The sequence below is a fragment of the Jaculus jaculus genome, chromosome 2 (assembly GCF_020740685.1).
Source record: "Jaculus jaculus isolate mJacJac1 chromosome 2, mJacJac1.mat.Y.cur, whole genome shotgun sequence".
Lineage (NCBI taxonomy): Eukaryota > Metazoa > Chordata > Mammalia > Rodentia > Dipodidae > Jaculus > Jaculus jaculus.
Genome location: NC_059103.1, coordinates 131,439,591 through 131,461,393, shown reverse-complemented (window position 1 = coordinate 131,461,393; position 21,803 = coordinate 131,439,591). Strand labels below are relative to the sequence as shown.

Here is a 21,803-nt window from a genome sequence, read left to right as displayed (position 1 = left end):
AAATGGGTGATGTCTAAAAATAAAAAAATCACCACAAGTCATATAAATATTATATAGACATAAGCAGTAAATCACACACACTCACACACCCCCCCCAAAAAAAAACATTTAAAAGAACTAGCTGGGGTTGGTGTCACATTTGGGAAGAGTTAGGAAGAACTTGTTTTCCTCACAAGACCTGTTGTAATATTCAAGTGTTTGAAAACTATGGATGTTTTTCCATTAACTAAAAATAGTAGTAAGGAAAAACAGAATGAATTGGTTTGGCTTTAGTTTACCTCAAAAGACAGATTTTTTTGAGGGGGATCTGTGGGCAGAACCCCTGAGCTATGATGCCATTGAAGCACAACCCCAGCTACGGGCACTTTGCAAAAAAAGCAGCTTTAAAGGATGACTTAATCTAGATGGACACTGAAAAGTGCACTATTAAATGGGTGGAACAGGCTGACCAGAAAGATGAGAGAACAGCTCTCTGTGTGACATGCATGGAGAGTTCCCATGAAGGCCAGCTTGGTGCACTGTGGAGAGGCCCTGAGATCCTGAAACTTGTTTGTAGGTGAGCAGTCATGAATACAGCTGAGATTCAATGCAAATGGCAAGTCCAGTCACAGGTGTACAAAGCTGTATGGCCTTAGAATGACTAACCAGTGTTCCAATGTCTGTATCTGCACAAGAAACTATGAGTTAGAATCTCTTGTCTTCCCAGAAAATAGCTCTGATAGCAGTGCAGTTCCTTTCTCTTTCCCATTTGATGAAATGTGTGAATTCAGGGCAAGGAAATCAGATCTGAAGGTAAGCCATTAAAAATGTAGGGATCGAGCCTTTAATTGCCCACGCCTTTAATCCCGGCACTCGGTAGGCAGAGGTAGGATGATCACCATAAATTCAAGGCCACCCTGAGGCTCCATAGTGAATTCCAGGTCAGCCTGGGCTAGAGTGAGACCCTACCTCGAAAAACCAAAAATAAAAATAAAAATAAAAAAAGAAAATGCAGTGATCACTTGTTGTCTCAATGATCAAATTCCTGTTGGAATTTCCTAAAAATGTCATTCCTTGCCATCTGAGACAGCTGACAGAATAGTAGAGGAAATCCATATTCCCTCTCCTGCCCTCTACTTCCATCCCACCCACACCCATATGACTTCTGCATCCCCCCTCTTCTCACATACATGCACATTGCATACACCCCCCCACACATGCCCTCTGCATCCACCCCACACACACATGCACACTGCATCTACCCCCTCCACACACACACACATGCACACTGCATCCACTCCGCCCCCTGCCCCCCACACACATGGACTCTGCTATGGTCTGGGTTCCAGGTCTCTCATATGCTGAACTCCTAACTCCAAAGCTGATGGTGTTGGGAGGTGGTACCTTTGGGAAGAGATGACATCAGGAGTTCTTGGAATGTTACATGGTGGAAGAAAGCATAGTTGGGATGAGAGGCCTTGCCCTCTTCCATGTAAGGATGCAGAGAGAACTCAGAGACTGACCTTCATCCAGACACCAAATGTGCCAATTTCTGGATCCAGAACTGAAAAATCATTTTTAATTCTTTACAAGCTGCCTAACTGATGGTATTTTGTTATAGCAGCTCAAATGTCTGCACACACAATGTGTAATTGGGTTTTGTTGTTGTTGTTGATTTCCTGTAACCATGTGAATTTTGAACATTTTTTTCCTTGCTATGTGGTTATCAACTTTTCCGAGTCCCTTCCCAGATTTCTTCCTAAAGGCATTACCTATTTTTACCCAGAGGTGGAAAACTCTTCCAAGCAGATTCATAAATTTTGTTGGAAAAGCATTGATTTGCCTGCTTAGAGGATCAGGATTGGTGGATTTTTCATTTTGCCTTATGTGCCCAGGCTTACTTTGGCTCCCTCAGTTTCCCATACTTGTCAACCTTGTGATTTGTCTTCTAGTCTTACTCTCTTAACAGCACTGACAAGGATGTCCAGGCACCTGGAAGCACTTGCTCTGGACAGGACTTGTCTTCCAGCAAAGTATGGAACTCATAAATAAAACAATGGGTTGTTTTTTGCAATGAAAATGAACCAGAAGTGTGTGTAGCTCTTGTCCAGTGTATTAGCGTTCTCCGAAGGAATGGAACTGATAGAATGAGTGAGTAATTACGAGAGGGATTTATTAGATTAACTGTCACAACCAGAGAGGTCGCATCACCCTGCATTCATGGTTTGCACGCTGATGAGAGGTGGAAGCCAGTAACTACTCAGGACAAGAAGTTCTAGAACAAAAGGTTCAGTAACACAGCCCTAGTCAGCAGCTGAAGGTCTGGAGGCCTCTTAGATCGTTTGCCAGTACAATGAGTTCAGAAGCTGGAGACTGCAATGGTGGCAGCAGAAAATCTCTCCCACTCACGAGAAGTTAGTAGAAGCCGGGTGTGGTGGCACACGCCTTTAATCCCAGCATTTGGGAGGCAGAAGTAGGAGGACAGCCATGAATCTGAGGCCATCCTGAGACTCCTTGGAGAATTCCAGGTTATCCTGAGCCAGAATGAGATCTTAACTTGAAAAATTTAAAAATAAGTAAATAAAAATATAAAAAAGAAAGAAAGCAACAGAAAAGTGTACCAGAGAAGGAAAGTGGAACAGGTGCAGGCTTCCTCCTGCTTTTCTTCTATGCAGGCCCCAGCCCAATGGACAGTACCATCCACACTCAGGGTGGGTTTTCCCCACTCGGCGCACATGCCAGAAATCTCTGGAAACATCCTTAGAAACCATCCTGGAAGTGTGCTATAGCAACTCCCTAGGCACCTCTCAGTCTAGTGAAGTTGACAACAAAGATGAGATGATAAGATGCAGAGACTCTGTGACATTGCATCACAGATGTTTGGAATCAGGTGCTTGGGAACCCTCTCTGGGATAGTTTGCTCCTTCTGTGCCTGAGCCTGTCATCAAATTCATCTGTGCCACATGCAACAAAGGAAAACAAAAGAAAAAGCAGTATATTATACCCATGGAAAAGTACCTTGGCAACACTTCCCAGGGAGGCTGAGGGTGAAAGGTGCAGGAATGACATTTCACATAAAAAAGACAGCCTGTTCCTAAGTTAAAAAATTTAAATTACATTGCGTGATGCAATCACTTTAACATTTCCCCTGGGGCTTTGTGCCCTATTTTAGTAACAAAAGATCAGCTGTTTTCAACTATGTCCTTAAAATCAGCTTTCAAACGAAATGAAAGAAATTTCTAAAATACCAAGGGAGAAGAGAGGAAGCGCTTGCCCTTATAAGGTTCCAGTAACCTCATTTGGAAAGTAATTTCATGTGTTAGAGAGGTAATTCTCCCCTTGTCTGTGCGACAGTTTAACAAGAATCTAACAGATTTATCTAGCAACCGAATAAGCTACAATAGCATCAGTGAGTGTTGGCAGTGTAGGTACATTTGAGATGTGCATATCCTGCAAAGTCCTGGTCACTTTTCTTCTTTCCCACAATCTCAATGTTGTTGACAAAGTCATCCAGTTCTCTTGATCTGTGGACCTACTGCTGTATGGAATTGTAAGCTTCCTTTTATTGAAATGTTTTCATTGACTTAGGTTAAGCTGCTGACTTGGGATGAAAATATGGAAAGTAATGGACTGAGTGCCCAGCAAGGAGAGATAGCTAGCATCACCCCAAGGAGGGTGATGGTAGGAGGAGGTGTAAAGGTTGATGTCAACTAATAGATGAGTGCCATAGAAACAGCATTATAAAATCAATTTCTAATCAAAAGCTCTTGTCCTACAATATTTTAATGAACCTAATGTTTTCATGTGCTATAAAAATGTTCGTTGGTATTAAAAATAGTGAATAACAGCAAATCCAGTCTTAATGGATATTAATTGGTATCATCTGTGATTCCAGAATGGGGAAGCATTCTGCATCCAGTAGCTCAGAATTTTCCACCCGAAAGCAGATTTGTAGTGATAGCCAGAGAAAAGGAAGTGGCTTTTGGCAAAGGGAAGTAAGGTGGAGATACAATTTGGTTCTGTCATCTGTTGACTGGCTACAGCTTACCTACTTGCTTTCAGAGTAGGTTATAGTGTGTTTAGAAATAAAGTTAAGTTACAGTGCACAGCCAATGGGAAAATATGTCTGAAGCCAAACTTCACACTGTAACTGAGGTTGGCATGATGTTTTCACAAAAATTGGCAAGTGTGTATTTTGAAATATTCTACCTGTGCACTCATCCTGACTTGTTCTTTTTTGTCTTCATTTTCTATATTCAATAAGAATTCTCAGAAGAGCATGGATTAGTATAAACACTTTACTCACCATTTCAAGCCTGTTTTACTTCATTAATTGCAAAGATAGAGAGCTGCTGTATAAGGCAATCCAGTCCATTTTCAGAAAGTACTAATTATTTTCACATTTTGCATCAATGTGTTGCTGCAATTAGTTCCCACCCACTGCTCCCAGGCCACTTGCAGTATGTCTGATCCCTCCGCCTCGTGGGAAGCAGCTAGTGTGTTCCTGTACTCTCTGTTCCCCAGCCAGCCCATCCCTTTCTCATCTAATACAGACATGGTAGCATTGAATTTCCAAAATCCTCATTTTCTCCTCTACAACTTTGTCTCTTCCCTACTTCCCATAAGAAAACTGGTTTTATTATTTTTTTCTTCTGTTAGCAGTTTGGCTCAGTTCATTACTTCTGCGCTCCTGCCCCTTGTGTACCCCACCGCTCCCACCCCATGGACAGCCACGCCCTTACCCAAGAACCTTAAGATAGGGAGGATGGCCAGCAGGATCCATCACTGGATTTGCCCATGTAAAGCCCTGGCTGGGCTGAAGTAGCCTCATAAATAAGAAGGCAGGAGCATTTGTCTGTCTGAACTCTGTAAGCACATTTATTTGTGTGTTGTTATCAATTTTATGATGCATCACATGCTACAAAGAGATTTCCTCCTTCTTAGAAAGTATAATTAATATTTACCATGGTGGATGGCATCATTGTAAAGAATTCTGTTTTTAAAATGTTTTTACTCTTTTATTTGAGAGAGGGAGAGAGACAGGAAGAGGCACAGAGAGAGATGAAATAGGCAAACTAGGGCCTCTAGTGACTGCAAACAAACTCTAGACACATGTGCCACCTTGTGCATCTGGCTTATGTGGTACTGGGGAATTTTACTTGAGTCCTTAGGCTTCTCAGGTAAGTGCTTTAACTTCTAAGCCTTCTCTGCAGCTCAGGAACTCTGTTTTTAATTTTTATTTTCATTAATTATGAACTTGACTATATGAATAAATTACATTAATAATACTCCCCTTGGGTTATCTTCTTGTATCCCTTTCTCCTACCTCTACTCCCATTCTACTGAGGGTCTTCCTCAGTGGAGTTATTGGTACTCATGGTGGGGTCATGAATGCATCAGTCAGACTCTAGGGGAGGGGACAATGCTTTAGGATACTCCTTCCTACCATGTGACTCTTACAATCTTTCCAACACCTCTTCAGCACTGTTCTTTGAGTCTTGGCAGGTGTGTTTCAAGTCTACTTCACATTGAGCTCTCTGCAACCTCTGGATATCCTCTTTGATTAGTTTTGAGGGTCACTGGTTTGAAAGGTAAAATGAAATCTGTGATTTGTATTCTAGTTTGGATGCTGGAGTATCACATGTAAGTTATTGCAGTGAACAATTCTATAGGAACAATGTTCTTGCTAGGTTGTTGATGGAAGGAGGAGAAGGAGGGAGAGAAACTTTTAGGCAAACCATAAAGCAAACAGTTTTTAAGGAATTATTCTCAAGGTTTCTAGGAAGTACTGACATTTTTACTCTGCAAAGATATTTGATTTGAAAATAAAGTGAGGTTGTTTGCTTCCTTTGTTTGCTTGTTTGCTTAATATTCTTCAAAAGAGGTTGCAAAAAACACTGAAATAATCGAGACAAGAGCAATAATTTCACTTCTGGGGCTAGAGATATGACTCAGACAGTAAAGTGCTTGCTATTCCAGCATAAGGACCTAAGTTTGGTTCCCCAGCACTCATATATAAAAAAAAATACTCAGCACAGCTATAATCTCAGTGGTAGGGATGCAGAGACAGGCTGGTCTCTGAAGCTCATTGGACAGCTAGCCTAGCCACATTGGTGAGTTCCAGGTCAATATAAGACCCTGTGCCCCCAAAAAAGAATAAGATGGAAAGCAATTGAGGAAGACACCCAGGATCAACCTCTGTCCCCACATAGACCCACACCTCCAATTATTTCCAATTCTTTATTAAATCAACAAAAGATTAAAGTCGTTTTAAGATGTTCTAGAGCCTTATTTTCATCCCAGTGAAACCAGAATCTTCCTTCAAGACTTTAGAGAGAAATTGGAAGTTAATCCGTGATGAAGGCCTCCTGGTGATGGATACAGCCAATGGTCTCTTCCTGCCTGAGGATGAAAACCTGAGGGAGAAGGGGGACTGGAGCCAGTTCACACTGTGGCAGCAAGGTGAGCTCTTGACTTCTACATCACTCTCTGTAGCCAGTGGCATCCCCAGAGCTGGGCTGCTTGAACTTATAGGAGACTGCCTGGCAACCTAAGGTTTTAAAAGGTGTTCCTTGTTTGTTAAGACAAAATATCTCTCTCTCCCTCTCTCTCTCTCTCTCTCTCTCTCTCTCTCTCTCTCTCTGTGTGTGTGTGTGTGTGTGTGTGTGTGTGTACACACTTGGTGCACTCATTCATATGCCTGTATATGTATAAATACATTTTTTTAAATTTTCCTCATATCCCTGACAAATGGCATGATTTGTTTTTATATTTTTTGTCCATTTTTTTATTTATTTATTTGAGAGCGACAGACACAGAGAGAAAGACAGATAGAGGGAGAGAGAGAGAATGGGCGTGCCAGGGCTTCCAGCCACTGCAAATGAACTCCAGACAGGTGCGCCCCCTTGTGCATCTGGCTAACGTGGGACCTGGGGAACCGAGCCTCGAACCGGGGTCCTTAGGCTTCACAGGCAAGCGCTTAACTGCTAAGCCATCTCTCCAGCCCAAATAGCATGATTTTTAACAGTAACCCTATTATGTAAGTGTAACTGACAAGCCTATCGTGTGTGTCTGTATGTGTCTGTGTGTGTGAGCACGTGCATGCACGCATGCATGTGTGTATGTTAGAAAGGAGCATTTCGTAGTCTCACTGGCTTCTGTTAAGTGCAGGTGATGGTGCAATCAAATTAATAGCCATATGGTAAGAGAGGTTGGACAAGGTCACACATGAGTCACATGAGGCTCTCAGACACACAGATGTTGTTCCAGTATGTTTTATCAGAGTTAATATATTTTCATCTGTTTTTAACTGAGGAACATTAGCCCTTACGGCTCTTGCCATTTCTCTTGAAAGTTCAACCTAAGCTCTGGTAACAACGGTAAATCCATTGTAATGTGCCAACTGGGTACGCTGCACATTTTCTAGCTGCACAGAACAGCCAGAGTGCTGAACATTAGGCTTCCAGGAAAGGGCAGGCACAGCAGTGACTGTCTTGCTTGTGCTTCCATAATGGCTTATATGGGCGAAGTAACTTGTTCGAGGATATGTCGTCCATAAGAAGTGAGGTTGCGTACCCCAAGTGATTCTGTGAGTTTCTGCCAGTAGGATTCGTGTTAATGGAGGTGCATGGTCCATATGTATAAAACATGCATTCTATTTGCAGTGTCACTTAGATGAGTTAATCCCACTGACACTTTAGTTGTCATCCAATCAGCCCCACTGATATCCCGTGTGTTTTTCGTGACTTTGTCATGAGGCTTCCTGGGGCAGTACATCAGAATAGAATGTGTCCTGACAGTAATGAAACTGGAGTCTCTAGTAAGACATTGACAGAGTTGAAATATTCGAAGAATTGTAGAACTATAGAAGCTTTAAGCTATAAATAAAATATATAAATACATAATAGAGGTAATAATTGGTCTAAAGGTAACATTTTGATTTTTAATTTTTCAGATAATTTGATTAGAATAAATTTCTGTAAGGTATTTGAAGTAATTTCTTAGGTTTTTGCTTTCTTTTTTAAAATTCTTCTCATTGAATAGAATTTGCATGTTTTTTTCCTTTTCTCGCTGTAATAAAGTTTTATCTGTGCTTTAAGCAGCTCATAAAATCACTTGCCTTTTTGCTAAGATTATGTTTCCTGATTCTACATTTATATTTTCTTCTTTCTGTTATTCTTTTCATTGACTTTTAATTGCTGTTATAAACATTTTGATTGGAGTGCCTTAGCAAATTTATTTTCATTCTTTGTTCTTTATTAATATATTCTATATATGTAAGTACAGTGATTGAGATGGGGAGGTAATATGATGGAGAATGGAATTTCAAAGGGGAAAGTGTGGGGGGGGAGGGAATTACCATGGGATATTTTTTTATAATCATGGAAAATGTTAATAAAAATTAAAAAAAAAAAACAATTAAAGCTATTTATGGACCCCATGATGAAGCTTTGGATGTTAGATTTTTTTTTTAAAAAAAAAGATGTTATTGCTTTTTAAAAATGACAACATTTCTGTTATGATTTGCATTTTGACTCAAACTAATGTAGTCATGTATGTATTTGTGCATGTATGTGTGTATTTGCATGTATATATAAGTAACATGTGTTTCTGTTGCTTAAGTCACACATTTTGTGGTATTTTGTCTCAGTATTATAACTGATGCTGAACTGTAGAGTATGTGTGTGTGTTGCTGAGATCTGAACATGGGCTTCACACATATTAGGCAGATGAAAGAGCATCTGTCACTAAACTCTACCCTTAGCCTTTATTTCATTTTGAATAATCAAGTTTTTAGGATTTGAATAAAATAGAATCAGCAAATGTAAGTAATACTTTTCTTCCAAAATATATTTTTTTTAATTTCTCTGTGTAACACTTGCCTAAGAAATATGAGGTGCTGGCTTTCATGCTCAGCACTGAAAAGAAAAAGAATACACAAAACATTAACTTGTTGTGGGAATATTATTCAGCATTGTGTCTGTGAGGGTTTTCTAGAGGAACAGAACCAACAGGATGAACATATGTTACACCAGGGATTTATTAGGTTGCCTTACACAATACGGGCTGCATAGTTCAAAATGGCTGTCTTGTCTGTATAGTGGAGAGGCTGAGAACACATTAGCTTTTAAGCTCTGGAAGCTGACATTTTGGCAGTCATAATCTGGTGCTAAAAGCTAGGAGGATTCTAGAAGATCTCTATTCTTCACACTGCGTTGGGGCACCCAAGAAACTAGGTTCTAATGTCAGCAAACAATAACAGCAACAAATTGATGTACATTCTGGCAGTTCTCAAGGACAGGTAGGCACAAGACACTGCCTTTTCCTGAATTTCCATAAATAGGAGTCACTGGAAGGCTTGCTCTTGAGGAGGGACTTCTCTTAGTTGATCTTTTCTCGAAAAGCCTTCACAGGCCTGCCAAAGGGGCATGTCTCTTATTTACTTCTTTATCCAGTCAAGTTGATAATAAAGATTAACTGTCACAAACATCTATCTTGCTCACATTTTAATAATCATTACTAACAGTGACTAAAATATGCAGGAAATAAACTACCATAACAGTCACTTTTGGGAAATGGTGCCAACTTACTTTCCATTCTTTCTAGAAGACCTCAAGTTGAACTTCTGAATCCTTCTGGGCAGGCTGCCTTGTACCCATGATGTAACGAAGTGAAAAATTGTACTTTACAGCATAGGTTTTGGAAACCGCAACCCTTGGTTATAGTCTTGCTCTGGCCTACCATTACTGATTGGTCAGAGATGTAATACTAGATGGAACCTGCTATCATCTCAGCTGCAGATCCTTGAATCTTAAGATGAATGTAACCTCTTTCTAGCTCCGTTAATGTTCCTGATTAAGTAGATCAAGTAGTCTTTAGTAGCTATTAGATCTCTTCTCTGGGCCATTTTTCCAAAAAAAGCAAAGTTTGCTATTTCTTGACAGTTAACTTTGATAAGAAATTAAATGGGGCCAGGGAGGCCTCTCTGAGTTGCACACATTGTCTTGCAATTACATTGAGCCAACTGATTTGCTCTCCTGCAGCTGCCTCATAACCCATGATGTAACAGAATGGGAAACTACCTCAAGGCAGAGGGTTACCACAATCTTAGCTTCTAGTCCTGAATGCATTCTCTTCAGCTGTATAATGTGGACCTGCCTTGACTCTCTGAACACCTCATGTGAAAAATGTCAATGAAAATAGTGCCTTGAGTATGGGACCTTTAGTGAACACTTTGGGAAAGCTTTGGCCCAGTTATGCAGTATCTGATAGTGATGCAGCATCTTATTGCACATTTGTGACAGGAGCAGCAACACAGAGGCATCATGAGTCCTGGCTAAAAGCCTTCCTCTTGGGTCTGTTCTTGCTGGACTGGAATTCCCAATTCTTTGCTCAGCCATTTACTATGTGGCTTCCTATGTGGCAGCACCTCTCCTGTAAATACAGCAGAAATGCCTCCCTTCCTGGCTATTGTGAACAGCAGACATCTCTATCTGTGAATCTGATTCATGATTAGCACTGTGCTTTCCCCAGACTCTTCTGATCACACATTAAAACTTGAACTAGTAGCAATCCAAACTGTTGACTCTGTTACCCACAACCTTCCCCCAAGAGAAGATTTAGATTCTAAAACATTTTAAGCATCATGTGCAAAATGCTCAGTAGGTTTTAGATTGTGGACTTTTAGGTAAGGGGGTGCTAACCTTCATATGCTGATAAGACTAGAGGTGCTCTCTAATCCAGAGCTGGTTGTGAGTGGATCCTAACAATATAATTTGTTTGGTTATCCATTCATCACCTATCATTGAAGGAAGCACACCATTTCCCTTCATGGCATGTGCTCAGCCCTTACACTGTGCCTGTGGGATGTTCAGTTACTCTGACTGCTGGTCAAGCCACCAGGCTCCACTCAGCTCTAACTTCACAGCACAGATCCCAAAGGAGGTCCCATTCCAGGCCCTCCTCAGTCCCTACATATGGGAAGACCTAGAAAGCCAGGGCTTAAAAGTGCTCTGTGATGACTCATACATTTATCTATTAGCCCTTCAAACTGACATTTATTTAGGGTGTTCCATTAACAACTAAAAATAGCAATGCACATTGTACTCAATTAGGAGGCAAAAAGATCAGTCAAGGAAGGTTAGTATTGACGTATAATTCGTTTCCTAAATTCTAGATGTCCATGTGATTGAAGAAAATTTCTTTGCATTAAATCTCTTGTGACATTGCTAATATTCTCACCATATGGTGACCTTAGAATACAACTAGCATTAAAGTTGAGTTCATGTTTGGACACAGCCTCCTTTAAAAGAAATTTGAGTAGGGGATTACAGTCTTTTTAAAAACATTTTAATATTGTTTATTTGTTTGTTAATTAATTTATTTATTTCAAAGAGACAGATAAAGAGGCAGATAGAAAGAGAGTGGGTATGGATGTGTCAGGGCCTTCTGCACTGCAAATGAACTCTACGTGCATTGCCACTTTGTGCATTTGGCTTTATGTGGGCATTGGGAAATTAAACTTAGGCTATCAGACTTTGCAAGCAAAGCAATTTTAACTGCTAATATGTCTTCCAGACCTGTGTCTATCTTTTAAAACATTCATTCTCTAACTCCTCCTGAAAGAAAATGATGCTGCACACATTCTGAGTACATCTCCCCCATCAGAGTGCAAAGAAGTTTTGCATGACCAGGATGTTTAAGATTATGTCCAAAAATCTGTATGCTAGTATATTTACTCATAGAAAACATTATTCAAATTCCTCCTCTCTTCATTTAAATGCCATTCTTTATCAACATTTAAAAAATGATCTATACATTTTTACAAACCCCTACATCTTAATTTAAAATGAATATTTTAGTAACTAAAGTAGACTTAAAATGCATTTTAGGCAGGCATATATTTTTCTTTCTTAGGATATGTTTAGTATCCTGTGGGTGATACAACAAACTGAGTGACTTTAAAAAAGGCATGCATTAGGCTGGAGAGATGGCTTAGCAGTTAAGGCACTTGCCTGCAAAGCCTAAGGATCCAGGTTTCATGTAAAACCAGATGCCCGAGGTGGCACATGTATCTGAAGTTGATTTGCAGTGGCTAGAGGCCTTGGTACCACTCTCTTTCTGTCTCTCTCTCTCTCTCTCTCTCTCTCTCTCTCTCTCTCTCTCTCTCTCTCTCCCTCTCTCCTTACAAATAAATAAATAAATAAAATACTTTCTAAAATACATGCATTCATTGTCTCACAAGTCTACAGTGGGCTTCCCTGGCTGAAATCAAGATGTCACCCTTCAGGAGGCTCCAGATTCTAGAGTCTGCTTACTCCCTTGGCTTGTATTTCCTTCCATCTCCAAAGCCAGCAATGGCTGGTCAATCTCATTCTCATTTCTCCCTCACTGTCCCACATTTAAGGACCCTGTGATTATACTGGGTCCCTCCAGTTCATCCAGGATAATCCCCTTATCTTAAGATCAGCTCACTGGAAATCTCAATGCTGTCTGCAGCAGTAATTCTCCCTGGATAGTTAATAAAACATAGCCATAGTATTGCAAGGTCATCATGTGAATATCTTTGGAAGGGGACAGAGCTGCCCTGCCACTGAAGGAAAAATAAGATTTCAACCTGTGCGGGTGACAATAGAGATTGTGTGTAGTCCAACAGCAAATGAGTTTAGCGTGTACAGAAATTTGTTTTCTGGTGTTTGCTTGATTGTTTGATTCGCATTTTTGGTGTTGGTTGTTTGGTTAGTTTCAACTTCACTGTATTGCACAAGTTAAACTTAAGTAATTCTCCCAGTTCAGCTTCCTGTGGAACTGGGACTACCAGTTTGGGTTAGCTGTCTAACTCTGCATTGCTTTTGTCATATATTTTTCTAGGAAGAAAAAATGAAAATGCATGTAAAGGAGCTCCTAAAACCTGTGCTTTACTTGAAAAGTTCTCTGAGACAACAGGATGCAAGAGAGGACAGGTACCAAGAGGGTCTTCAGAGGTGGCAAAATGCAGTTTGTTATCAGCAGTCAGGTAGAAATGACCTTTACAAGAAGACAATTATTTCTTTTGGCCCAATGAATGTGCCTCTTTTCCACTCATTTTCTTATGCAGCATAATTTCATGTGGTTAATGTCAAAATTGAGGGTGGAAAATGTAGAGTATTTACCACTGTGGAAAATGTGAGTGCTTATTTTTAGTTCCTTAACAAAGAAATGCACTGTGAATAAAAATTCTGAGGCTTCCAATGGCTCTCATACAAACTGATTTAATTTTGTATGATCTCATTAATTTCTCTGTCCCTTCATACCTTCCTTCCTAAATGGGTGATTAGGTGTCATATTTTCTGTGCAGATCAAATATTCCATCATGCACCCTGGAACTCATGTGTGGCCACACACGGGACCCACAAACTGCAGACTACGAATGCATTTGGGTCTGGTGATTCCCAAGGAAGGCTGCAAGATTCGATGTGCCAATGAGACCAGGTATGTTTCCTTTATCATTTCATTGCTCATCCATCAGCTCAAGACTGGGTGTTCCTGGAGAAATGGAGATAGGAGGATCCCTGGAGATCACTGATCAGTCAGTCTAGCCTAATTTTCAAGCCCTGAGCCAATGAAAAACCCTGTGTCAAAAAATGTGGACGACGTTCCTGAAGAGTAACACCTGTGGTTTCACTCTGGCCTCCCATACGCGTGCCCACACATAAACACTCATATTTTTTTTTTTAAAGAAGAGTGATTATTCCTGACAAAAACTTTATGCTCAGTTAGATCATGTCTGTTCTCTATAGCTGAAGTAGACAGGTGTGCCGTGATAGGAATACATACTAATTAGTCTGTGCTCTTCTTGGTTCTCCTAAGTCTGGAGACATTGCTTGATGCTAGCGTGGTCCTCAGTCATTTCTTCCCAGAGCACTCAGCTGCCTTCCAACTTCTTTCTCGAGTGGAAACCTGGCATTCTGAGACAGCTCAATTTCATTGAGCTCTACACAGTGTGCATTGTGCTTAAGGTTATAGAGCTTGTATTCAAACTTACAAGAAATCTGCCTTTCTGGAGAAATCACCCTGTGGTGTTTATTGTTGTGCTCTAGAGGAGAGAGCATAGTGCAATGAACAGCTGCCACTTTCAAAAGCCAGCTCAGTCACCTCATTCTGTGTGACTTTAGCCAGTTTTTAATCTCCTCAAGTTTTGGCTTCCTTGCTTATAAAATTGGCAATGATTGTATGATGTGCCTATCAGGGTTGTTGCCTGGATTAAGTGCAACAAGGCTCCCAGGTACTTGATCTTCATTCTGGCCTCAGCAGGGCTGTGGTAAATGCCAGGACTCCTTGCTGGACCTTTGACTTTCCTCATCACAGCAGCTTATCCACCCACTGGTGAGCAAATGACACATGCACTGCCTACTGATACCTCCTTCTCAGGCAATGCTGATCTCTATCTAGCCAAAGTGCACTGCTTACTAAGATCCAATTTCATTGCAAAAATAATCTCAGTCTTCTGGCTTCTTAGCATGCCCACTGTGGACCTTCTAGTGGTCCTTCTCGCCAGCTGCCATTGCTTTTTGTTAATTAATATCTATCTGGTGTTATTGATGAAATGGAAGCTCCTAGAGACCAGAAACAATTCTTAGTAAAGAATGGATGGCGGGTGTTCAAAGTGGTTCATTTGGCTATTAGTAAGTAACTGTCCTGGGCTCAGAACAATAGTGCAAGGTGGGTGGAAGATGTAAAGTTGACTATACATGGCTTCCTCTCCAAGAAAGAGCTGGCCAAATAAATGACAAAAGATAAATGTTATGTGAGCCATTACTGAAGTACCAGTGAAAAGTTAAGAGTTGGGGGCCAGGGATATAGCTCAGTGGGTCAAGTGCTTGCCATGAAAACACGAGGTCCTAAGTTCAAATTACCATCACCCACATAAAAGCTGGGCATGTTAAAGTATTCCAGTGCTAGAAAAAATGAGACAGGAAGATCAGCAGCCAATTCAGTGAGCTCCAGGTTCACTGAGAGACCCTGTTTTGAAAATAAAGTAGAGGTGCTGGGGAGATGGCTCCTGATTACAAAGCCTGCAGCCTGAGTTCAGTTCCCCAGTACTCACATGGAGCCAGACCCATGAAGTAGTACATGTATGTGGAGTTAACAGCCAGAAGCCCCGGTGTGCCTGTTCTCATTCTCTCCCTCTTACTTGCTCACTCTCTTTTCTCTCCTTTCTCAAATAAATACATAAAAATATATTTTTTTAAAAAAAATAGAGAGATAAAGTGGAAGTACTTGAGAGGACAGCTGACATCTACGTCTGCTCTCCATGTACATGTGCTCACACATGTACACCCCCGCCACACACACACTCCATAGATGGATCAGTGTGCAGGGCCTCTCTTACTCCTGAAGTCTGACAGTTTGGGGCAATGCTCACTTAAAGACTAGAAGAACGTGGGCAAAGAAAGCTGAAAGAAAAGTACATTTCACAATAACATCTGTAAGAGCACAGAGGCCAAATCTCGTGGCCAAAATATGAGGAATATTGTATAGTTCAACAACCATGAGTAAAAGACACATGAAGAATAAGGACAGAAAGTCAAGGCGTATTTTAGATGCTCATTTATAGAAGATTTCAAACATGAAACACATGGGCTCTGCTGTCAGGAAATTATAGTTGAAGCCAAGTGTAACTTTGAGAAGAGACAGGACCAATAGTCAATAGGCAGTTGCAGCAACCCACTCAAAAACCAAGGAGAGGGTTGGTGAGATGGCTTAATAATTAACGCTCTTGCCTGCGAAGCCTAAGGACCCAGGTTCGGTTCCCCAGAATGCACATAAGCACATGGTGGCACATGTGTCTGGAGTTTGTCTGTAGTGGCTAGAGGCACTGGCATGCCCATTCTCTCTCTTTAATAAATAAATAAATAGAAAATATTAAAAAAAAATACTAAGGGCAGCTGGAATTGGGGTATTTAAAAAGAGAGTGTAAAAATCAGACAGCAGGATGGGATGTGCGTTGACGTGTGTGAATACTGAGTGGGGCACATGTACGCTAGCCCAAGGTGATGCTGGAGTTTCGTCTCTGTTTATTAGGAAGCCGGTGATGCCTAGACAAATGTCAGAAATGTGAGAAGTGCTGGGCAAAATAGACTCAGAAAAGTGAGTTTAAGTTACTATTAGAACATAGTAGGAGAAATCCCAAGATGCTGACTAGAAAGAGTAAATAGAGGTCTGGCATTCAGGAAGAAATCAATATAGACACAAATTTGAGAGTCCAGTGTGGCAAGATCTCTAAGAGGAAGCTTGACAGACAACAGAGTGATGACAGAAAGGAAAAGAAGCCAGGAGAATGTCTTGTCAAACCTTTGGGAATTCAGGGTGCAGCTGCAGGGTCTCTGCCAAAGGGGAGAATGCTCTGGGAAACAGGGATGGACATATCCAATCCCTGTGCTCATTAAGAGCACAGGGAAGTGAATGTAGCACTCCAGGCCTCATTCCTAAGGACCAGTTAGGGCTTTAGAACTTTCTGTTTGCTTTCAATTATGTTCCTGCACATTCTCTCTCACATTCTCCCTCTTTCCTCCCTTTCAGCCTTTTACCTCTCCTTCTGTTTTCTTTCCTTACTTCCTCCATTCTTCCTTTCCTCGCTGGATAAAAATCCCTTCAGGAATGTCCAGAGGCACTCCCACCCCCACCCACTTACAGTGACTGACTGATGCCCTTACATCTTACCATCCACAAACCTAGGGGGGTTACCAGCAAGCCCACTGTGGAGGGCCCTCCACAGAGTGGAATCAGGGAGGAGGGAAATGATGGTACTAACATATGATATATCCATATAACTTTCTATTTAATTTAAAAAAAAACACATAAAATAGAGCTGGAGGGATGGCTTAGTAGTTAAGGTGTTTGCCTGCAAAACCAAAGGACCCAGGTTTGATTCCCCAGGACCCACGTTAGCCAGATGCACAAGGTGGTGCAGGTATCTGGTGTTCGTTTGCAGTGGCTGAAGGCCCTGGCATGCTCATTCTCTCTCTCTCTCTCTCTCTCTCAAATAAATAAATAAATAAAATATTTTTCAAAGAAAACATAAAATAAAAATCCCTTCGGGCACAGGTACTGGGAAAGTGTGGGCTGATCTCAGTCTCTTGTAGCCTGGGGAAGAGAAAGAAAGAACTGTCACACTCACCAAGCCTGAGTGCCCTCACCTGCGTGATGGGAATCGTGCCCATGTTTCTGTGCAGCACACACCAAATCATAGCTTCTGACTTCTGTGTAGCTAATGCACTCCATGTAGCTGAGCTATTATTGTCTTCTGGTCTGGCTGCTGCAGAAGTGGGTACATCTGGCCTGTGGCTTCCAAAGATTGAGCTAAGCACTCTGACAATATCAGAACATCAGAGTTGGCTTTCATCACCTGCAGTGTAAACTGTGGGATAAGCTGGTGCTTTAAGGAGTTAGGACAGAGAACAAAATAAACATTGGAAAGGATATGGGGCCAGAGCTGGTTAAGGGGTGGGACAAGTGGGGACTGTGATTTGATCAACCCGGGCTGGGAGGGACAGGAGATGGAAGAAGGCAAGCCTGCAGTTTACAGCTCCCCATCTCGCCTTTCTTCTGTTTCTTCTGCACCCACCCGGATACCAAAGACAGGCCTGAAAAAGGCTGACATCCCATTACGTAGCGCCATGAGCTTGTCTCTCTCTCTATGCCCTATGCTTTTCTTCCCATTTTAGTGTTCCTGTCTACATTACAGTTAGATCTCTTAGCTAAGGATGACATAGAACCAAAAGAAGGAAGGCAGAAGCCTTGGGGAGAGGTAGCCTACTGGGGTGCAGGGCTCATCAGGAATGGCCAGTAGAGGAGCTCCTGCAGCTGCCTGTAGAAAGACTCCACAAGAGACTGAGAAAAAAGCTCTAAACCAGGGTGTAGAGCCGAGGAGTGCCTGTTTCAGAAACTTCATGGATAGAAGTTTTTCTGTGAAGGTAACCAGCCTTTAGTGGACTCAAGTTTTGGCCTTATGAAAAACAGCGAACACTGTGCTCATGTCTCAGATGGAAATTTGCTAAATATGTGCTCAGTTATAAAGAATAAAACTGTAGCCAAAGAACTGAAAAACTTAATGCTAGAAGGAGACTTTTACAAGGTCATCTTGGCCATGTTCCCCATTATAAAGATGGGGAAATGGAGGCCATAAGTGAAATATTTTGCCACAGAAAGGCTGATTAGCAGCAGTCATAACAAGAGCACAAATAGCCTCCAGAAGAGAGAGAGGTGATAATGCAGTTCCACATTTCAATTATAGTAAGCCAGAATTTCCAGTGGAGGATATCAGTAAATCAGAATTAAGAATAGTTGGGTTGCTGGGCATGGTGGCACATGCCTTTAATCTCAGCACTTGCGAGGCAAAGGTAGGAGGGTCATTTTGAGTTCAAAGCCAGCCTGAGACTATAAAATAAATAACTCATCAGCCTAGGTTTAGAGTGAGACCCTACCTCAAAAATCCAAAAAGAAAAAGAAAACAGGAGAGTTGGGTTATGTTTTCTTATTCTTGAGCTTCTCACCTACCTTTCCTGCCCTCCACTCGGCCTGTTTAAATGCCTTGTATGCCATCTCAGAATGACAGACTCTAACTCTATAAGTATCCTTTCAGAACATGAATTTAAGCTGATTTGTTGGGCTGTAACAAAACAAAGGGGCTTTCTGTTACTCCCACAAAATCAGCCTATCACTGAGAAAGCTAGACTTGTCTCCTATGGATAAAAACCACGTCTTTTTCCCACCTCAGATTTTATATGTGGAATTTTTAAATGGCAGCAGACTCTGGAAGTACTGCAGTACTTGCCCTTGTTAATATTGTTAGCAATTCTGTGACACAATTATAGCACTTAAGCATGCCATGCCACCATTATGTCATTATCATTAATTATACTAATTTGAGAAATTGAGGAGTTATGCAATAGCACTTTATCTTGGGACAGATAGTCTCCTGTCTTTTTACATGCTATGGGGAGGCTTTCTTCTCTTGTTAGTAAGACATTGTAACAGTCAGTAAGGTACTTATCAAGCTCCCTCCACCCATAGGCCTGTTCTGGGCCCTCAGAAGGACTATGGGACCAGCTCCAGGAGGCCAGCTCCCAAGGCCACCTGCTAGAACTTTACAATCTTTTGGCACTGCCTGTGTTATAATTTGATTGTAACCTAATCAGATTTTCTAGGCTTTGCTCAAAATGCAGGTGACCCAAACACTCTGCGTGTATTCCAGTGAGCCTTTGGTTTTCAGTCAAAAGAGATCTATAGTTCTTCTGCATCCTCATGTGCCTTATCTTATTGCTGTGTGAAATGCTTTGCCATTCCCTGGCAGTAATATATGTTTAGTCTAACCCTAGAGTTGCTTGGTCAGGATGCAGGTTGGTGGAGGTTTTGTTCTGTTTCCCACTGCTCCATTTTGGTTAACCTTAGCTACAGTTTTACTCAGTCAGCCTCTGGTAGCTTATGGAGTGACACCATTTTTTTTTTTTTAAGTATAAGATCCTCAGTAAATAATGAGCATTAATGCTTTAAATGGAAATATATCAATGAAAATTCAAGGACAAATATAAGTCCAACAGGGCATTGCCCCCCACCCAATCGAGTTTTATTTTGTTGCTTTGGTTTTGAGTCAGGGTCTCACCATAGACCCCAGGCTATCATCAAACTTAGTACATAGACTAATCTATGCATGAACTAATGATCATAAAAACAATCTAGGGCCGGGGAGATGATTTGGCAGAGGAATTGGTTGCCACACAAGCTTGAAGACTTGAGTTTGGAGTCCTGCAACACACAGATGCTAGGAGTGGTGCTGCACAGCTATAATTCCACCACCAGACAGGCCATGGCACTGATCTTCTGAGACTCACTAGCTGGCTAGTCTAGCCAAATTAGTAAGCTACAGGTTGAGTATGAGACCTTACCTAAAAGAATAAGGTGGAGAATGGTGGAATCAAATTCACAGTATTGGCCTCTGGCCTCCACATGCATTTGCACACGTGTTCATGTAACCCACCCACACACATACCCATGCACATAGGAACATGTATACTGTATACACACAAATGCATGTACACACATGAGGAAAATCTACATAACAGCCCTTGGAAATACCTCCCACATTTTGTGTTTAAAATACTGGTTAATCCATAGTTTGCAATAATTCATATTTGCTTTCATATATCTGAAAAGCCATAGTCAGTGTTCCTTAGGTTCTGGTCTTTATGCAGTAGTCAGTGTGTTTCAATGCTGATAACATTTCCTAATGCACAAAGAATTGAAATTAGTGAATGGGATGCTTAAGGTTTTTGCCATTCCTAACTCTTTGGTTTTCTTTCATGTACCAGAATCTAAAAGAAAAATGTCATTTTGTGCAAGTAGGCATTTTCTACTTTGTTATTTTAATTACTTGCAGAATTTTGCAGCTTCCATATTCTCTGACACTCACATCACTTCAAGAGTCACTTGTCATTGCTATGCAAGGTATATTTTACAGATCCATAAAGTTTGCCATACCTCACCCTTAGATATTTTTAGTTTTCTCAGTGATGTTAAGTTCATTTATGGTAACATTATACCACTTTCCAACATTTGATCTCTTATCTTTTCCCTTTGTTCTATATTTTCTTCTTTGATTTATTATTTTTACTATGAAAATGAATGTCTACTATAGCCTAGCCCTCATGTGGACTATGAAGGAGAAAAGGCAAAAACTCAATGTGCTAGTTACCGATGGCCCCTAAGGTTAAGCACTGCTTTCACCCTTACGATCCAGATCACGATGCACCTTCAGTAGATCTGCACTTTGAAGTTTGAGTTCTGCCCTTTTCCTGGGAAAGTAACATGGGGAATAACACCTGCTCAGTATGCTAGGAAGCAGCAGCTCACTCCAGCTTGCAGTTATAAGGGTAAACAACCAAGGCTCTATGTCTGTGGTATTTTTTGATACAGATATTCAGTATGTAGCCTACAATAGGCTTTGTCTTAGATGATCTTGCCCAACTGCAGGCTGATGTCAGCATTCAGTGCACCTTCACCATAGACAAGGCTAGGCCAGGATGGTCAGTTGGTTTCGGGTACCTTAGTGATTTATGATAGTTTCAATTTACAATGGGTTTGTCCAGACATAATGCCATCAGTAGAGAAAGAACATCTGTACATTGCCCAAGATCACTAAAGGAACAAATGTCAGAAAGAAGGGTTTTGATTCTGCCTCCCCTCAAAGACACCACCTTCCCATTGTGTGCTATTATTTTTTCACTTTCTTGTTTTTGTTAATCATGATAAAATATACATATAACCTTAACCGTGGTAACTATTTTTAAGTGTGTGGTTTAGTGGCATTAAGTTCTGCAGGGTCTTGTTTTGCAAGAAAAGAACTCTGTACCCATTTGTCATTTTCTATGACATCCCTGCCCAGACCAACAGACTCCGTCCACTTTCTGTCTCTGTTTATTTGATTACTTATGGCTTCATTTCAGCAGCACACAACACCTGTACTTTAGTGACTCTCTTGTTTCACTTGCATATTGTCCTCTAGATGCATCATGTTCTAGCTTATGCCAGAACTTTCCTCCTTTTGAAGGTTGAAGAGTATTCTATGTGCTGTTTTATTGATCTCAACCTACTCATGGACTCATAGGCTGAGGCAGTGCTACTACGGCTGGGGTACTACTGTCTCTCCTTTGGGTGCTTGTCCCCCTTTTCTGATGCCCTTATCATTGGTTAGTCCCTGACACACACTGACATAACTGAACACTTCTGACAACATTGTGGCCCAGAACATTATCTTCTGTCTATTCAAGGTTGGTTCATTTCCTTTG

The 21,803-nt window shown here is 41.1% G+C and overlaps 1 protein-coding gene across 4 annotated transcripts in view; it reads left to right on the top strand.

Annotated features, from left to right (window-relative positions):
• The window catches only part of Asph (aspartate beta-hydroxylase), a 226,064-nt gene that overhangs the window by 200,318 nt on the left and 3,943 nt on the right, over positions 1–21,803 (top strand). For all 4 annotated transcript variants that reach the window (XM_045143382.1, XM_045143383.1, XM_045143381.1 and 1 more), the window contains 3 exons: positions 6,306–6,441; positions 12,850–12,941; positions 13,316–13,449. In XM_045143382.1, the coding sequence (XP_044999317.1) occupies positions 6,306–6,441; positions 12,850–12,941; positions 13,316–13,449 (362 nt within the window). The remainder of the gene's footprint in view (positions 1–6,305; positions 6,442–12,849; positions 12,942–13,315; positions 13,450–21,803) is intronic.